The sequence below is a fragment of the Ambystoma mexicanum genome, chromosome 2p (genome assembly GCF_040938575.1).
Source record: "Ambystoma mexicanum isolate Mex_15411 chromosome 2p, UKY_AmexF1_1, whole genome shotgun sequence".
NCBI classification, from domain to species: domain Eukaryota; kingdom Metazoa; phylum Chordata; class Amphibia; order Caudata; family Ambystomatidae; genus Ambystoma; species Ambystoma mexicanum.
This window is the reverse complement of record NC_090923.1, coordinates 316408523-316424062: the sequence shown is the minus strand read 5'-3', so window position 1 is coordinate 316424062 and position 15540 is coordinate 316408523. Positions and strand designations below refer to the sequence as shown.

General features: G+C 50.5%; 1 protein-coding gene across 3 annotated transcripts in view; it reads left to right on the top strand.

The window, feature by feature from the left end:
* Positions 1-15540, top strand: part of ACTR8 (actin related protein 8) — a 520692-nt gene that overhangs the window by 490370 nt on the left and 14782 nt on the right. For 2 of the 3 annotated variants that reach the window (XM_069643635.1, XM_069643634.1), the window contains one exon: positions 12052-12215. The exons of the other annotated variant lie outside the window; for it this stretch is intronic. In XM_069643635.1, the coding sequence (XP_069499736.1) occupies positions 12052-12215 (164 nt within the window). The remainder of the gene's footprint in view (positions 1-12051; positions 12216-15540) is intronic. 3 annotated transcript variants of the gene reach the window in all.

The following is a 15540-nucleotide window of genomic DNA, read 5'->3' as shown; positions in this document are numbered from 1 at the left end:
CCAGCGTCTTCCTCTTTGCCAGATGGGGGACACTCGGTTGTGCCGGTGACAAAGGTGGACATTAAGGCCATGTTGACAGACCTAAAGCTAGAGCTAAAGCAGGAGATTCAGGAGAGCATTGATAAGCTGGCGGGCATGGTCGTACACCTCCAGTCGCGCCTTTCAGGTGCGGATGCCAGGCTTAAGTAGTTGAGGCTTCGGCAAGGGAGCAGGCCCAAGAGCAAGCCGTGCTGTCGAAAAGAATGGAGACCCTTGAGCAGCAGCTGGAAGCTGTTATGGTAAATCAGGAGGATGCAGAGAACCGCTCTAGGTTAAATGATATCCGATCAGAGGAATGCAGGGGCAGGTCCCAAACCAGGACTAAAGCCCTTTATAGAGGCTCTGCTTCACTCACTACTGCAGATGGCGGGCGGCTAGGACCTCCTTCTGGCGAGGACCTCCTTCTGGATCGCACACACCAGGTGTTAGGACAGTTTTTCTGAAGCTCAACTAAGGGCTTAGTAAACCCATTCAACTGAGACAGTAAAAGACTCCACTCTTAGCATAAGGCTGTACAGGGTAGCGTAGACAGAGCAGCTAGGCTTATTTTAGGGGGGATAGAGGGCTCTAGAATCAGAACAAAGAAATTGTATTATATGTATGGTCCAAAGAAACACTGATACACTATGCATTGTAAAAAAAAAAAATGTTTATTTTATATACAAGCAGACCACAAGATTCTTGGTTAAGAAAGTACTATCATAAAGCATATACACACATTATAAAAACACAACACTATGCTTTAAATACACAGATCAAAACACAGACCTTATTTAGAAGACCTAACAGTATTTCTAGGGGGGTAAGACCATAGATTACTTTCTGATTACTTTCAGTAATACAAGAGTACTAGTTCCTGTAAGTTATGCAGTGACACTCAACAAGGAAATCCTAGTCGGCCAACTTCCAAATATACTTTTCTGAATAGTGGAACACAGATTCAAGGAACAGTATATACCTCTACTACTTTTGTGATAAGTTATACTAGGTGAGTATGACCTTTTTGGTGTAATATACAATTACAGCTGCTTTTCAGCTCAATTGAACACAGTCTAAGATAAGCAAGAACTCTTTAGAATAGTTGTGGATGCCATAGGCAGACCAGGGTCAGCTACAACTAAAGGAACGCTTTTCAGGAATGGCACTCAGCTATTCTAGTCAGGTAAGACCTAATGTAAAATACTATTGCAGTGGCTTTTTAAGATCAGTGGAACAACGAGATAAGCAATAACTATTTAACTTGTTTTAGGATGGCACACAGCTATCACAGGGTAAGTAATACCAATATACTTTGCTATCAGCAACTTAAAGGTAAGTAGAACCTTGAGCAGACTTATTCTGGACAGGCTAACAGCAAGTCAGGGAAAGGTAGACCCAATTGGGGGGACACCTACATTTGTCCTAACAGGAATTGTTAGATGAAACCAACAGCATTACTTTTGGGAAAGAGGCACAACCAATTGACAGGTGAGTAAATTAACCTTGTATGTACTTTTCAGAATAGTGCAACACACATTCAAGGTAAGTAAGAACTTTTGTAACTGTTCACTCAAGTAAGGAACAAGTTACTTACCTGTAACTGTTCTTCTCCAGCATGGGTCTGGCATGGATTCACATGCTCATGAATATTCCCTGTCGTCAGGCTGGGAATCCTCGGTAAAGAAAAAATCACTTTCAGTTTTGTTTCTTAACTGTCTTTCTACTAGTAACCAATCACTGATCTGTGGGTCATACTGCCCCAGCCAATGACTGCCCTCTACCTAAGCCCCTCCTCTGGCAGCCATTTTCAGATTTGCACGTAAAGTGGCAGTAGGACCAAGAGAAGAGCCGCAGAAGGGGTTGGAGGGAGGGTTCGCATGTGAATCCATGCCAGACCCATGCTGGAGAACAGTTACAGGTAAGTAACTTGTTCCTTCTCCAGCATGGGATCTGGTATGGATTCACATGCTCATGAATACAAGGATATATAGCAGTACACACATGCACAACCACGGGAGGTGGCAAGGCTCAACATTAATCATTTCAACAACTCTACATTAAGCATTTCAACAACTCTACATTAAGCATCTCTTACCTCCTCACCAGGCACACCTTCAAGCGAATAGGTTGCGCAGCACTGCTTGGCCCACTCTGGCCTCCTCCCTGGAATCCCAGTCGATGCAGTAGAATCTCGTGAAGGTGTGTCGACCTCCACGTAGCAGCCCTGCAGATGTCCAGCAGGGGCACACCAGACAGGAACGCCGTAGTAGCAGCGATCGCTCTGGTCGAATGGGCTCTCGGACGGCCGTGCAAAGGTTGGTTTGCCAACCGATGACGGTGCATGATGCAGCCAGAGAGCCATCTGGAAATGGAAGCCTTTGAGAGGGCCTTCACTTGGCTCACAGCACCAAAATTCACAAACAGCTGCAATATCTTCCGAAAACTCTTTGTGTGGTCCACGTAGAACTTCAGCACTCTAGCCACATCCAGCGAATGCAAAGGCCTCTCAGGCGGCGACGGGAAGAAAACGGGTAACACCAAGGGCTCGTTGAGATGGAAGTCCGACGGCACCTTGGGCATGAAGGAGGGGTGCATCCTCGGCACTACCCTCGTCTTGTGGAATGTCAGATATGGTGGTTTACAGGAGAGGGCCTGGATCTCCCCCACTCATCGTGCGGAGGTGATGGCCACAAGAAATGCTGCCTTCCACGATAGGAACATCAGCGGCGCCGTATGCAGGGGCTCGAATGGAGGGCCCATGAGCCTGGTCAGCACCACATTGAGCTCCCACGCCGGGGCTGGAGCCTTCACTGGCGGGAACGAGCGGAACATTACTTTCATGAACTCATTCAACTCATTGCGACGACCGCCCCAGAGTTCTGGTGTAGCGGGAGATGGCCGCCAGATGGATTTTGATGGATGCATGTGCCAGTCCCGCCTTGGCCAGCGACAGCAAGTACGGCAGCACTTGAGGGGCCGTAATCCATAGAGGGTTGCTCTTCTGTGCATGGCACCAGACAGAGCACCCCTTCCATTTATGTCCATAGCACTTAAGAGTTGAGGACGCCCTGGCCTTGGCAAGTACCTCCTTGCAGTCCGCCGGGATATCGTAGTTTCCGAACTGTAGTGCTGCAGGAGCCAGGCCTACAGATTCAGTGATCCTGGGTTGTGGTGCAGGATCGTGCCTCCTTCCCTGGCAAGAAGATCTGTGTCCGCTGGTAGTTTGACTGAGGGGGACGCTGACATGTCCAGAAGGTCCGGGAACCGTATCTGCCTCGGCCACGCTGTTGCGACAAGGATAATCTTGCACCAGGACCGCCTAAGTTGACAACTGAGTCGCAGAAGCAACGGCAATGGTGGGAACGCATGGAGGAACAGGCTGTCCCAGGGGAAGGAGAATGCATCGCCCATGCTCCCCAGGTGGGGGAAACCTGCTGGTGAACCTCCGGCACTTTGTGTTCGTCGCCGTCGCGAACAGGTCTATCTGGGGATTGCCCCATCGCCGGAATAGGAGATCCACTTGGTCCTGCCGGAGCTCCCACTCGTGGCACGCGCACAGCTCTCTGCTGAGCGAGTCGGCAACAGTGTTCTTTACTCCGGACAGGTGGAAGGGTATCAGGAACATCGCCTGGGCAACGATCCAGTGCCACAAGTCCTGGGCTTCCTTGGATAGAGCTGGGGATCTGGTGCCCCCTGCTTCCTGATGTAGAACATTGTGGTGGTGCTGTCTGTGAAGACCCGTACCACGTTGCCCTTAAGGGATGGGAGGAAGGATCTGAGGGCCCAGAACACGGCCCGGAGTTCCAGGACACTGATGTGTAGAGACCTCTCCTCCGGGAGCCAAAGGCCTCTTGCGTGGAGATCTCCGGTATGCGCGCCCCATCCCTCCAGGAAGGCGTCCGTCATCACTGCTTCCTGATGCGCTGGGGTCTGGAAGTCCATGCCCGCCGCGAGAGGTGTGCTGGTGCCCCATCACCGGATCACCTGCAGGAAAGTCTTGTTGAGGGAGATCTTGTCTTCGAAGTTTCCCGTCACTTGTACCCAACGGGCGTCGAGGAACTCTTGCAGCAGCCACATTCGCAACCTACAGAGCCGCACGAGGTAGATACATGATGATGACATCATGCCGAGAAGGGACTTGATGGATCTCACCCTGCCAACCTCCGTGGTCACCAGCGGTTGTACCTTGCCCAGGATGGCCTTGATCCGCTCCTCCGACGGTGACGCCATCCGCGCCACTGTGTCGAGTCTAGCTCTTAGGAACAGGGCGTCCTGCAAAGGCACCAAGAAGACTTCGCAAAGTTTGAGAACCCCAATTCCATCAGCAGGCGGACGGTCCTCGCTGTGTGGTCGACGGCGAGCTCACTTGATTTCGCTCGGATGAGCCAATCGCCCAAGACGTGGATCCCCTGCAGGCGTAGCCGCGCCGCCACAGGTGGCAGGCACTTGGTGAAGACCCTTGGCGCTGAGGTCAAGCCGAAGGGCAGTTCCTTGAACTGGTAGTGCCGCCCTTGGACCACGAAGCGCAGAAACTTTCGATGTCCTTTGTGTATGGGGATGTGGAAGTAGGCAACCTCCAAGTCCAGCGACGACAGAAAATCGCATTCCTCCAGTTGTCCCAGCACGTGCTGAAGGGTGACCATCCGGAACTTCTGGGATTTTATGAATTTCTTGAGGACGCGGAGGTCTAGAATGGGCCGCCAGCCGCCGGTCTTCTTTCAGACGAGGAAATACTCCGGAGCACCAGAGCCTCCTTGGGACGAGTTATATCGTGCCCTTTTTCAGCATTGCTCGTCCCTCCAGAAGAAGCTGTGGAACGTGGTTTTCCTTCCTGGCCACTGGTGGAAAGTGAGGGCACCGCTTTTGGAACTCCAGATTGTGTCCGTGGGCCAGGGCATCCAGCACCCAACAGTCGGTGGAGATAGACTTCCACACACCGACTAAGTTCGCCAGCTCGCCTCCCACTGGGGTGCTTGGGTGGGGGCCCGACATCACGGCCGGTTCAGTCTTGCTTCACCGAGGCCTTGCCCCCTTGGGCTCCTTGGCGACGATGACAGTGTCCACCAGACTTGTTGCGGTCTCTATAGGCTTCCTGAGACGATAAGCGAGCCGATTGGCGGTACGATGAGGAGTTGCCGCCGAATCCTTTGGAGGCACCTTGTGACTTGCCTCCGGACAGTTGCCGCTGATGGAGAGAACCCAATGCCCGGGCCGTCTCGGTGTCCGTTTTGATGGCCTGCAGTGACTCGTCCACTGCCTTGCCAAACAGGTTGTTCCAGTCGAAGGGCTTGTCCAGTACCCTGGTCTGCACGTCCTGTCGGAAGTCGGTGGCCCTGAGCCAACGTTGCCGGCGGAGGCAAACGATGTTGCCCATCTGGTGAAAACCGATGTCGGCGATGTCCGTGCCACAGTGATGGCGTGGTCCGACACCACCTCGCCTTCCTGCAGGATTTCCAGTGCTTCCGCCCGCTTGTCATCATGAGGGGAGCAATCTTAAGCAACAGCTCCCTTTCGTAGCTGGCCACGATCGCGAGGGCGTTGGCCACCTTTATGGTCGTGACCCGTCGTCCCATGGCATCCAGTTCCTTCCCTTTGCCGCCCAGCGGGGAAGTGGAAGTTGATGCCGTTGCCCCTGCCGATTTCTTCTTGGCCACTGCGGAGACCACCGAATCCAGGGACGGGTGCGCCCTGAGGCACATAGGAGCGGGATCTGGGACCCGGTACTTCTTCTCGTACCGGTCCCTCTTCGCAAGGGCCGTGTACGGGTTCTTCAGAAGGGACAGTTCTTTGTCCATGTGTCGTCCAGTAAAGGTACTGAGAGGACGGTCTTCCACTTGGCCTCCCGTCGTTGGTAGAGGAATCCCTCCTTCTGCTCCTCGGGCCATAGCTGGAAAAGCTCCGATGCCCTGGTGATCATGGCGTGAAAGGAGCCAATTTCGTCGGGAGGGGAAGCCCGGGCAGGGGGTGGAGGGTGATTGTTCCGTCGTCACCGCTGTCGTCCGTCCCCATCTCCATCTCATCCCTCGGCGGGGGGGTGGAGGTGAAGGCTGGAAGAGTGGAGGAAGGTGGACTCTCCTCTGCTTGGGTGCAGGACTCCCCGACGGTCCAGGCTCAGCTGGATCGTCCACCGGAGGCAATGGCAGCGTTGTTCTTATCTTGGGGTTTGCAGTGCCAGCAAAATATCATCCTGCCTGTCCGTCGGCGATTGCGACGGGAGCGCCGGTAGTGGCGTGGCGTCCGGTTCCTCGTCGGCCTGCCATTCTTCGTCGGCTCCCTTGCTCTTCACGTCCGCCTCGTCGGGATCCTTCCTGTGGATCTTTTCTTTGAACTTCTTGTCGAGGGTTGCTTTGATGACTGCCAGCTCGTCCTCGGAAGAGGTATCTGAGTCCGTTAGGGCTGCCTGCACCCCCCTCTTTCTTACCCCGGGGTTTCACGGGGGTCCTTTCAATAGGCTGAAAAGACGATTCCCTCTGGGATGGCAGGGAAACTCTAGGCCTGGAAGTCTCCACTGGGGTCGCCTCCGTAGGCTTCGCCAGGGCCGCCACGACTCCCTAAATCGAGGCCTTAGCTGGGTGAATCAGGGCCTTCACAACCTTGGGTGCGTCTGAGGCCTTCACCGTGGGGGGAGGGGTCACCGCCTCGCTCCCCCTTGGCTTTCTCCGTCGGGGCCTGCCGGGGCTTCTCTCGAAGCTTACCCGGTTTGTCCGACTTCCTTTTCACCGAGCCGGAGCATTGGCTCGTGGTTGACGGCGTCAGTGACATCGCGCCCTTCCTGGCAGCCGAGGAGCCCGAACCAACGGCACTCTTGGTGTCCGCGGACTCGCAGTGCTTTGCCTTGTGTTGAGCCCCCATCGCCAGAGCGCCCTCAAAGTTCTTAGAAGACCGCTCAGACTACTTCTTCTCACCTGCCGCTGGGTTAGCGAGTCGTGTACGACGATCCTTCATGGTCGGGGTGGACATGTTCTTGCAGAACGCACAGTTCTCCTCCACATGCGACTTGTCGGCGTGAAGGCAGTAGAGACACCGAGAGTGCTCATCCTCCTTGAAGACATTCTGTAGTCCACATCCAGGGCAGATCCGAAAAAGCTTGTATCCAGTGGGCATTGAGTTTCCTTTGTCCTGGGCCATGTCCACGCAGATTAGGCCTCAAAGGTCTTCCGGAAGCCTCCAAGAAGTTAACTTCGATGAAAATGTGTCCCTTGAGGGGTGTTGCCATTTCCAAAACGGGTCCCTGTTGATCGGAAGATGAAACAGTGAAGCTTGAGACTCGATTTGACTGAAAAATAGAGTAAACTCTTTGGAAAAACACAACATGCAGTAAAAGCTCGAGAGCTAAGCACAAGGACTCCCAACACTTGAACGTGCGGTAAAAATCTGAAGCTGGCTGCCAAAGAGGGGCTTAGGTAGAGGGCAGTCATTGGATGGGGGCAGTATGAGACAGAGATCAGTGATTGGTTATTAGTAGAAAGACAGTTCAGAAATTAAACTGATTTTTTTTCTTTACAGTGGATTCCCAGCCTGACGACGGGGAATATTCATGAGCATGTGAATCCATGCCAGACCCATGCTGGAGAAGTAACTTTTGAACAATTGTTCTTTTCAAGGCAGAACCCTTTTCTTATCCAGTCCTTCCCTTATTCTATAGCATGAGTTCATTCAGAGGCAGTAGAGGGACCCTAGTGGTCTAGGTGCCAGCCATAGGCATGGTGAAATAGGGTTCAGTTGCAGGCAAAGTCAGAGTTCCAGAGCAAGACTGTTCAAACAAGTAAGTATTTTACTTTAAAGTTAGTTGAGGGTCCAGGGATTTCAAATAATACACCCTAGGAGGATTCTGCAGTGGGCCTGGGTGAACTGGAGGAGTGGCCTCCCAATCGCAGAAAACACCCCAAAGCTATACAGAAATTACTAAGGCTTAAGGTAGGTAAAATACCCCGGCCAACATAGTACCTCAGCACAGAAGAAGAGTTGCAACATGAAGACTTCAGGATATTCAACCGGATTCCCGGTTGATGTATTCCTTTGTCAAAAAGATGGAAGAATCGACTTTGGAAGGACTTTTGCATCAGCGATAACAGGAGAAGGCTCCAGGCAAGAGTTTCATTGCCGCTGGATGTGGCTCTGTGGATTTGGCGCCTTTTCAGGAGCACAGAAGAAGGTCAGATCCTCGTTGTTTGCAAGGTCCAGTATTCTGGTGAGGGGACCTTTCAGACTGGAATCGTGCCTCTGGAGATCCAGCAGGATGCCCACGAAGGTTCAGCGAGTTTTGGAAGACTGTGCACTGCCAGATGGCTTGAGGTCCCAGGGTATTGGAGTATTGCAGCCCGGAAGGTCGCAGCACAGCGTGGGATGGCTCAAAACGCAGGTCTAGTGTGTCTCACCAGGCTCTGTGTCGGGGTTGTTGTTTTCGGAGTCCCCATGTCGATTGGAAGGAAGGGCTACAGCAGGCTCTGGTTACACAGTAGGAAATCGTCTCAGCTGCGGTTTCTTCATCTTCCTCTTCGGTTTTGGTCCCAGTGGTAGACTACCTCTTCAGCTTCCAGGATCTGATTTGTATGCAGGAACCCAGCCTTGCAACATTCAAACATGGGGAGGGGGGAGAGGAGGGTGATGTGGGGGAGCAGTCATCAGGACATCCAGCTGTCCAGTTTGAACTGGATTATCGCAGTCCGGATGTAAGATAAAGGGCTTCAGAGGTCTGGACTCCTCCCTCGTTTCCTGCCTTCACAGACCCTCCGGAGCGTGGGCGGGGAATCCACAGGATTCCTGCCGAAGATAAAAATTCATACAAAGGAATTTCCCACACTGGATGTCAGGGGAAGGAACAAGAAAGGACAAGGAACGCTGAAATGGTGAAAAAAGAAGACCGTGGCCATTTTGGTAAAATGAGCACCCATGGGTGCCTTTACCAGGGCTGTGCAAACAGCCCACGGTAAAGGTGCACCAAATTAATAAAAAGGTTCACTGCCACCAGCCATTAAAGGTAAGTTTGTCCTTTTTCCATAAATGTTACTTCAAAAATGAGGAAGGGGTTACTCAGTATCTACCCAGAACTCCACATAAGGTGGGGGTGCTGGTCTCACTTAATAAAATGTAAAGGGGATCCAAAGTTCCTTTCACCCCCTTTGGAACTATAGTTCTCACAAGGTTAGCCAGAGAAATTTAAAAGGGGAGCCTCTAGGGCAACCCAGCAACAATATGCACTTATTGCCAAAAGGTTGTCAAAGAGGATAACTTTTAAAAGACACGAAGTAAAAGACTCGGAGTGTGGAAAAAGATTCCCACTCACTGAGGTATAGGGAAAAATAATCTACCAGTACAGAAAAAGGTACTGGGGTTGACACAGGTCAGGAAGATGTATTAATATGAAAATCTTACCTAACGCCGGGTTTATATGGCATTCCAGGTTGAGAATGGCTTGTGCCTCGATATGCTTATGAGGGTGCATTTCTATGGCCAGAAGGAGCACGTGATGTGAGCAGGCCGAAAGTCGAAGACGGTCCATTTTAGGGGTTCCAACCTGCTGCTGTTTCAGGATCTGTCTCAGGCTACCCTTTACAGATGCAACAAATTGAACGCGGTCGCCACATGGTTGCCCGACTGATGAGGATTCCCATGCAAATTGCTTTTCGACTTGGACAGGGTAGAGTACTCTGTGAACAATGGAGGAAGAGGTGTCTGTGCTGAAGGAGGCGAACGAGGCATGTGAGACAGAGGGTCAAAAGGGCAAAGTCTTTTTAAGGAATAGACTTGGTCTTGACGGCATCTGCCCTAGTGGGAAATTCCAGATCCATAGAGAGAACCCACCATGCATACAGATCATGCCCCAGTCACGCTCACCCTGGAGGGAATCGCACCACCTCCAGCAGAGCGGGCGCAATGGCATTTGAATAGCGAAATTCTGTGGGACTCGATAAGGCAGGAAAAGGGGGACGTTCTAGACCGTTAATTCAGGGAAGATGGCTGGTGGGAATTGGACCTGGGACTGGTGTGGTATGTGGCAAGTGTTCCAGGGGGAGCTAATTTGGAGGACTGCAGCCTTGACTTGTGCTACAGCCCTCTCAGGTGCGACGCTGGAGAGTGAGCTCAAGATTAAGGACGACGAGCATAATCGGAAGAATACGCTGAGCTTGCTTAGGGCCCTCCGAAATAGTTTGGGCAAAGTTAGAGGCACTACAGGCGGATGCTGCTGCGCAATCTCTCTTGCACCCCAAGCTATACTAATATTCAAGAGAGGAAAAGGTGAATAGAATCTTAGTGGACAAATTGAACAACAGTATCCGGGCTGTATGGGACCATGAGGGAACCCTGTAAAGGGATGAGCTAACCAAAGCTCACATTATAGACGATTATTGAAGACAATTTCTTGGCAAGGAAAACTCTACCTCAAAGGACCCCCCTGGATTTTATTGGCTTGTCCCGGCTCCCTCAGATTTCAGAAAAAGAAAAGCTCACACTGGAGAGCCAGATAACTGCACAGGGGGTGGACTTCGGCATTCAAAACCATCCGAGTAACAAGCCCCGGGCCGGATGGCTTTCCCAATGTTTTTTATAAAACTTTCCAATCCAAATTGGTGCCCCACCTGGTGAAGTTTTTCAATTTGTTTGGGGTTAGTGGATGGGTCTCTGGAACAATTGGGGAATCTAGGACCTCACTAAAGCCGGGGAAAAGACCCTGTACAGTGCAACTTTTAGAGGCCCATAGCGTTACTCAACAGTGGCGCAAAGATATTTACACAGGTATTGGCAAATAGGCTCTCTGAGATCCTACCAAACCTTATCAACCAAGACCAAATGGGTTATCATTAGGGGCAGATGCACTTTTGACAGGGAAGCGTACAGGACAGGCAGCTGTGATACTGTCTTTAGATGCGAACAAGGCTTTTGACAGCCTTACATGGCCATACTTAGAGGGGTACCACTACGGTCACTGAATCATTTACAGAACTGGAATTTTAGCTTGCACCACTGATTTTAAATGTATTAAAGTTGTAAGTTTAAAGTCATATTATTACAAAGGAGTGTGGGATCCCTTCAAATGAGAACGAACCTGGGTAAAATGCCCGGGTCTATGGAATTTCTTCCAGTCAAGAGGGTCTACAACCACGTTTTAGCTCACTGCACCCTTCGCAAATTTGCATTTGCATATCAGTCTTTGTCCCACCCACAAGGGCAGTCCAGCACTGAAATTTTAGGGGTAGCTTTGGGTTCCACACCCTGGTTTAATTTGTAAAACGTGGGATTTCACCCAGGGTAATCCAGACGTGGATTCCCTGCTCTGTGTGGCTTAGAGAGGCTCAGCTTCACCTCACTGACTAGGCGGAAACATGTGTCTGGGGTTACTAACGGTACTCTTATTCAGAGGAGAATTGCGTAGCATTTCGGTTCTTGATTGCCCTTGGGAGTGTGATCAGAATGATATGCAAATGGTTATTTCTCCTTTGTGAATGGTGCAGTGAGCTAAAACGCGGTTGTAGACCCTCCTGAGTGGGAGAAATTCCATAGAACTGGGCATTTGACCCAGGTTTGTTCTCAGGAGAAGGGTCTCCCACACCCTTGTTTAAAGATATGTTAGCCTCTGGTTTATAACTTAATTTGTATCTATTTTCTTATGGGTCTGTTACTACAATATTGATGTAACCCTAACATTTGGTGCTATATTTGTTTATGATTCACATTTGTAATATTCAAGTTACTATGTGCCTAGAGGAATTGGAAATGTTTTGACTCTTATTTATGTATGACCTTTTGGGCCCTGATTATAACTCTGAAAGTATTCTATGTAATCTGGTATTCCCTTTCCCACCCATCTTTTAGTGCTATATGTAATGTGCCTCCCACACTTATGGGCTGTGGAAAGGGCTTCTTAACCGTGATCATAGTTTAGAAAGACATGTAGAACCACTTAACAGCGCAAGTCTTTTACACCAGAAGAAAATAATTTTTAGTGGATGATGCATATTCAGTATTTACAATGTAACAACAATGCTATTACAGTAAGGATAAAGACAAAGTAACAAATCCATCTCTTTATAGCCTCAGAGGACACCAAAAAGAAGATGTATAGTTCAATACTAGTTGTGGGTGGAGGCCTCATGTTTAATAAAGCTCAAGAATTTTTGCAACATCGAATTCTCCACAAGATGCCTCCTTCATTTAGAAGGGTTGTCGAAAATGTTGAAGTCATCACAAGACCAAAGGTACTTCACATTATATTTATGGGTTTTGATGCGTGGTGCTCCTCCTACCTGTACTACCTCCTTTGCCTTACCTCATTGTTATTGGTTTCCAGGTAAAGTCTTAACATGCTAGTGCTGCTATTCTGATTAATGTGGCATCCAAATCAATATCAAAAACAGATTTAATGGAAATTAGTCTTGGCTCAAGCCATCATGCATAGACATGTTTTGTAAAATGTCAGTTTAATTCAGTTATTAATGTATTAACAATCAGGATGTGTTTTGAAATGCACCCGTCGCATCACTTCAATGGTTTGCTTTCTCCCTAAGGTTCCTCATCAGATTGATATCCCTTCCAGCATCAGCTGATCAGAAATCTTTTTGACAGGCGGCCTAATGGTCCTCAACTCGGCCGTCTATCCCTCTTGACTCAAAGTGGTGCTTGTCGACTCCAGACGTGAATTAGGTTGCCGTACATATACTACGCCCTATGCCCCGTACCTCAGTCCCTTTTTTCTGCCTGCTTTGCATTCTGCTTCATAGGAACGACGCGCGTGAGAGAAAAATGTTCACTCGATTTTCTTCCAATTTCGATACAAAATCCGACACGCTTGCCAGTATGTCCACTCCCAAGACATCAGGATTCCAGAGATGCAAGGATTGCAATTCTAAAATGTTATTAACTGACCCACCCAGGATATGCGTGTGGTGCCTCTGGACCTACACATGACCAAGGATTGCGTATCCAGCCAAAAGAAAAATCCGATATTGTCGCAGGAGTTGGTGGTGAAGCTCACATTGGGGCGTCCACCTTCGAAGTTCCTGACTCGATCGGTCGCAAGATCGTCTGAGAAGGAGAGGGGAGGCACTACCCTTGAAAAAGGACAGGTGCCAAATTAATACAAAGATATCACACGAGAAGCCATTTGTCATCTTCCTCGTCTCATAAGAAGCATCGTCATCGACACACACATGATTTGGACTCCTCACAGTAGCGGGGTAAGTCCCACCCAGTTCGAATACATAGCGGTCCGAGTGGGTGTCCTTCATGGAGCAAATGCTCCTGATGGTTAAGTCGACCGCTGCAGGTACGGTTCAACCTCAAAGCAGCAGGGCATGATGGTCCCAGTTACGTCCGGGGTTTCCGGCATCAAGAAGACCCAGTCAGGTACGACGCAGACAGTCGCGAAGTCGACGCTATGACCAAAGCAGCAAATGGCGGCCTTGGTCTCGATACCATCGAGGTCAAAGTCGATGCCGCCGATGGCCGAGTGGTCGTTTATCCCCGAGTCGAGTTCATTGTTCTTCAAAATGATGCAATCTATGTCGGGGATGAAGGGCCTCTCGACTTCGAACAGGCATGCGAGGGCGGATGTGATTTCTTTTGCCGACCTCATCACCCTAGCAGAAGGGTTTCAGGACGCCAGCGGCATGAAAACCTCCCCTGATCTTGACAACCCAGCAAGCTTATAGGCATGCAAATGCCCAATATCAGAGAACGGATAGGGAAGTGGGTGCTCTGGGCTTGTGTGCCCCGGTAAAAACATTGACAGCCTACGAGCTGACTGATATCTCAGATAGAGGTCCGCCAACAGAAAGAGCACTGCCAGTTAGTGTAACTGTATCTGACCCTATCTCTTCATTGTGGCAGAGGCCCTGCTCCAGCCCTCCAGTGTATTCAGAGCTTACAAATAAATATAAACCTGCAAGGCGGGGGGGGAGGGGTAGAGTCCACTCTTTTGACCCACCCTTCGCCAGAGGGGGTAGGTGTTTCAGCCAGCCACTATTCATACAAGACTGTCCACTTCGAATTTGCCTACTGGTAAGGAGTCAAAGAAGTATGACGCTCTTGCGAAAAAGTATTCTCCTCCAGTAGCATGGCTCTGAAAGTCGTGAACGCTTTGTGTGCATTCACGATGTACACCTATGGCCTGCGGAGGACGATATAGCAGGTGGCAGAGCATATCCTGGCAGGGGAGATGCAAGAAGGTTTTCTGCGCCTGATGTGACGATGGGAAGGGGGTAACCTGCCAGGCTGTGCAATCGGGCCTGGACGTTGCAGACTGCATGGGCAGAGCTATGGGGGTCCGCAACAGTGTTGCAAACACAAGCCTACCTGCACAGTTCAGGGTTCTCCCCTATTGGGCCTGGCTCTATAGCAACCACCCAAGCCGTTTTTTAGCTTCTCCAGAGGAAGAGCCTTCCGGCTGTACATCCCTTTTTGGAAGTCACAGCACCCACAACCTAGGGAGGTGGTAGAGGCGTTTCCTGCGCTCTGTAAGGGGCCGGGGGTGCCTCTAGGGGCCTGCAGAAAGTGGCAGCAGGGGCTGCTCCACCCGCAAAGCCACTTTGTTTTCACCCCATGGTTCCCCAGTTGGGGCGAGGATGGGCAAGCACGTGCCCCAGTGCCAGGAGATAATATATGATGCCTGGGCAATGCAGCTCCTCCAATGGGGGGGGGGGGGGGTTGCTGTCTACCCTTTTTAAGAAAACCCCCAGACAGACCACCTCCCACGCACCCCAACAGCCAGAACAAGAGCTCCAGGAGGAATTGTGAGCCCTGTTGTTGAAGGGTGTCATGGAAGAGGTACATCTCGAGCATAGAGGATCGGGCTGGTATTTTCTGGTACCCAAGAAAGGGTGAGGACTTCATCCCATTTTGGACCTCTGGGCCTTCAACAAGTTCCTGAGGAAGGACAAATTCAAAATGGTTACAAGAGTCTAAACCTTCCACCCATCACCACTTTGTTTTTGCTTTGTAACCCTGAGTCGCATGGGTATGTCCAGACGTGGGTCCCATGCCTGCTGGACCTAGAGACCAAGCTACTCCTCACTGATGAGGTCCAATAAGGCTGAAACATGTTATGATGTTTGTGGTTTCGTGCAGAAGGGATATGACCTAGCAGTTCTGGCTGGACTGCCCCTTTTAGGGTGGCACCAAGCCTGGTTTGCCCTTGGTCTTTCCTCTTCTGTTCTGACTTGGCAGGCGAAGAAGGATTGTCTGGATGGATGGCCAGAGCGATACCAGAGGTTAAGATTCAGTCTTAAGCCTTCCAGCCATCACCTCTTTGTTTTTCCTATGAGAGAATCTCCAGGCTCTACAGTCACAGGACTGGTTGGTGTCGTTTGATCTACAGCATGCATATTTCTGTGTGCTCATCCTCCACAGGCACAGTAGATTTCTGAGATTCCTCATAGGCAACAGCCACTACCAGTTCAAAGTGCTCCCCTTTGGATTGACCTCCACTCCCAAGGTCTTCACGAAGCTAATGGCAGTAGATGCGGCTCATCTCAAGAGACCCAGCGTTTATGTATTTCCATACTTAGACGACTGGCTGATCCAGAG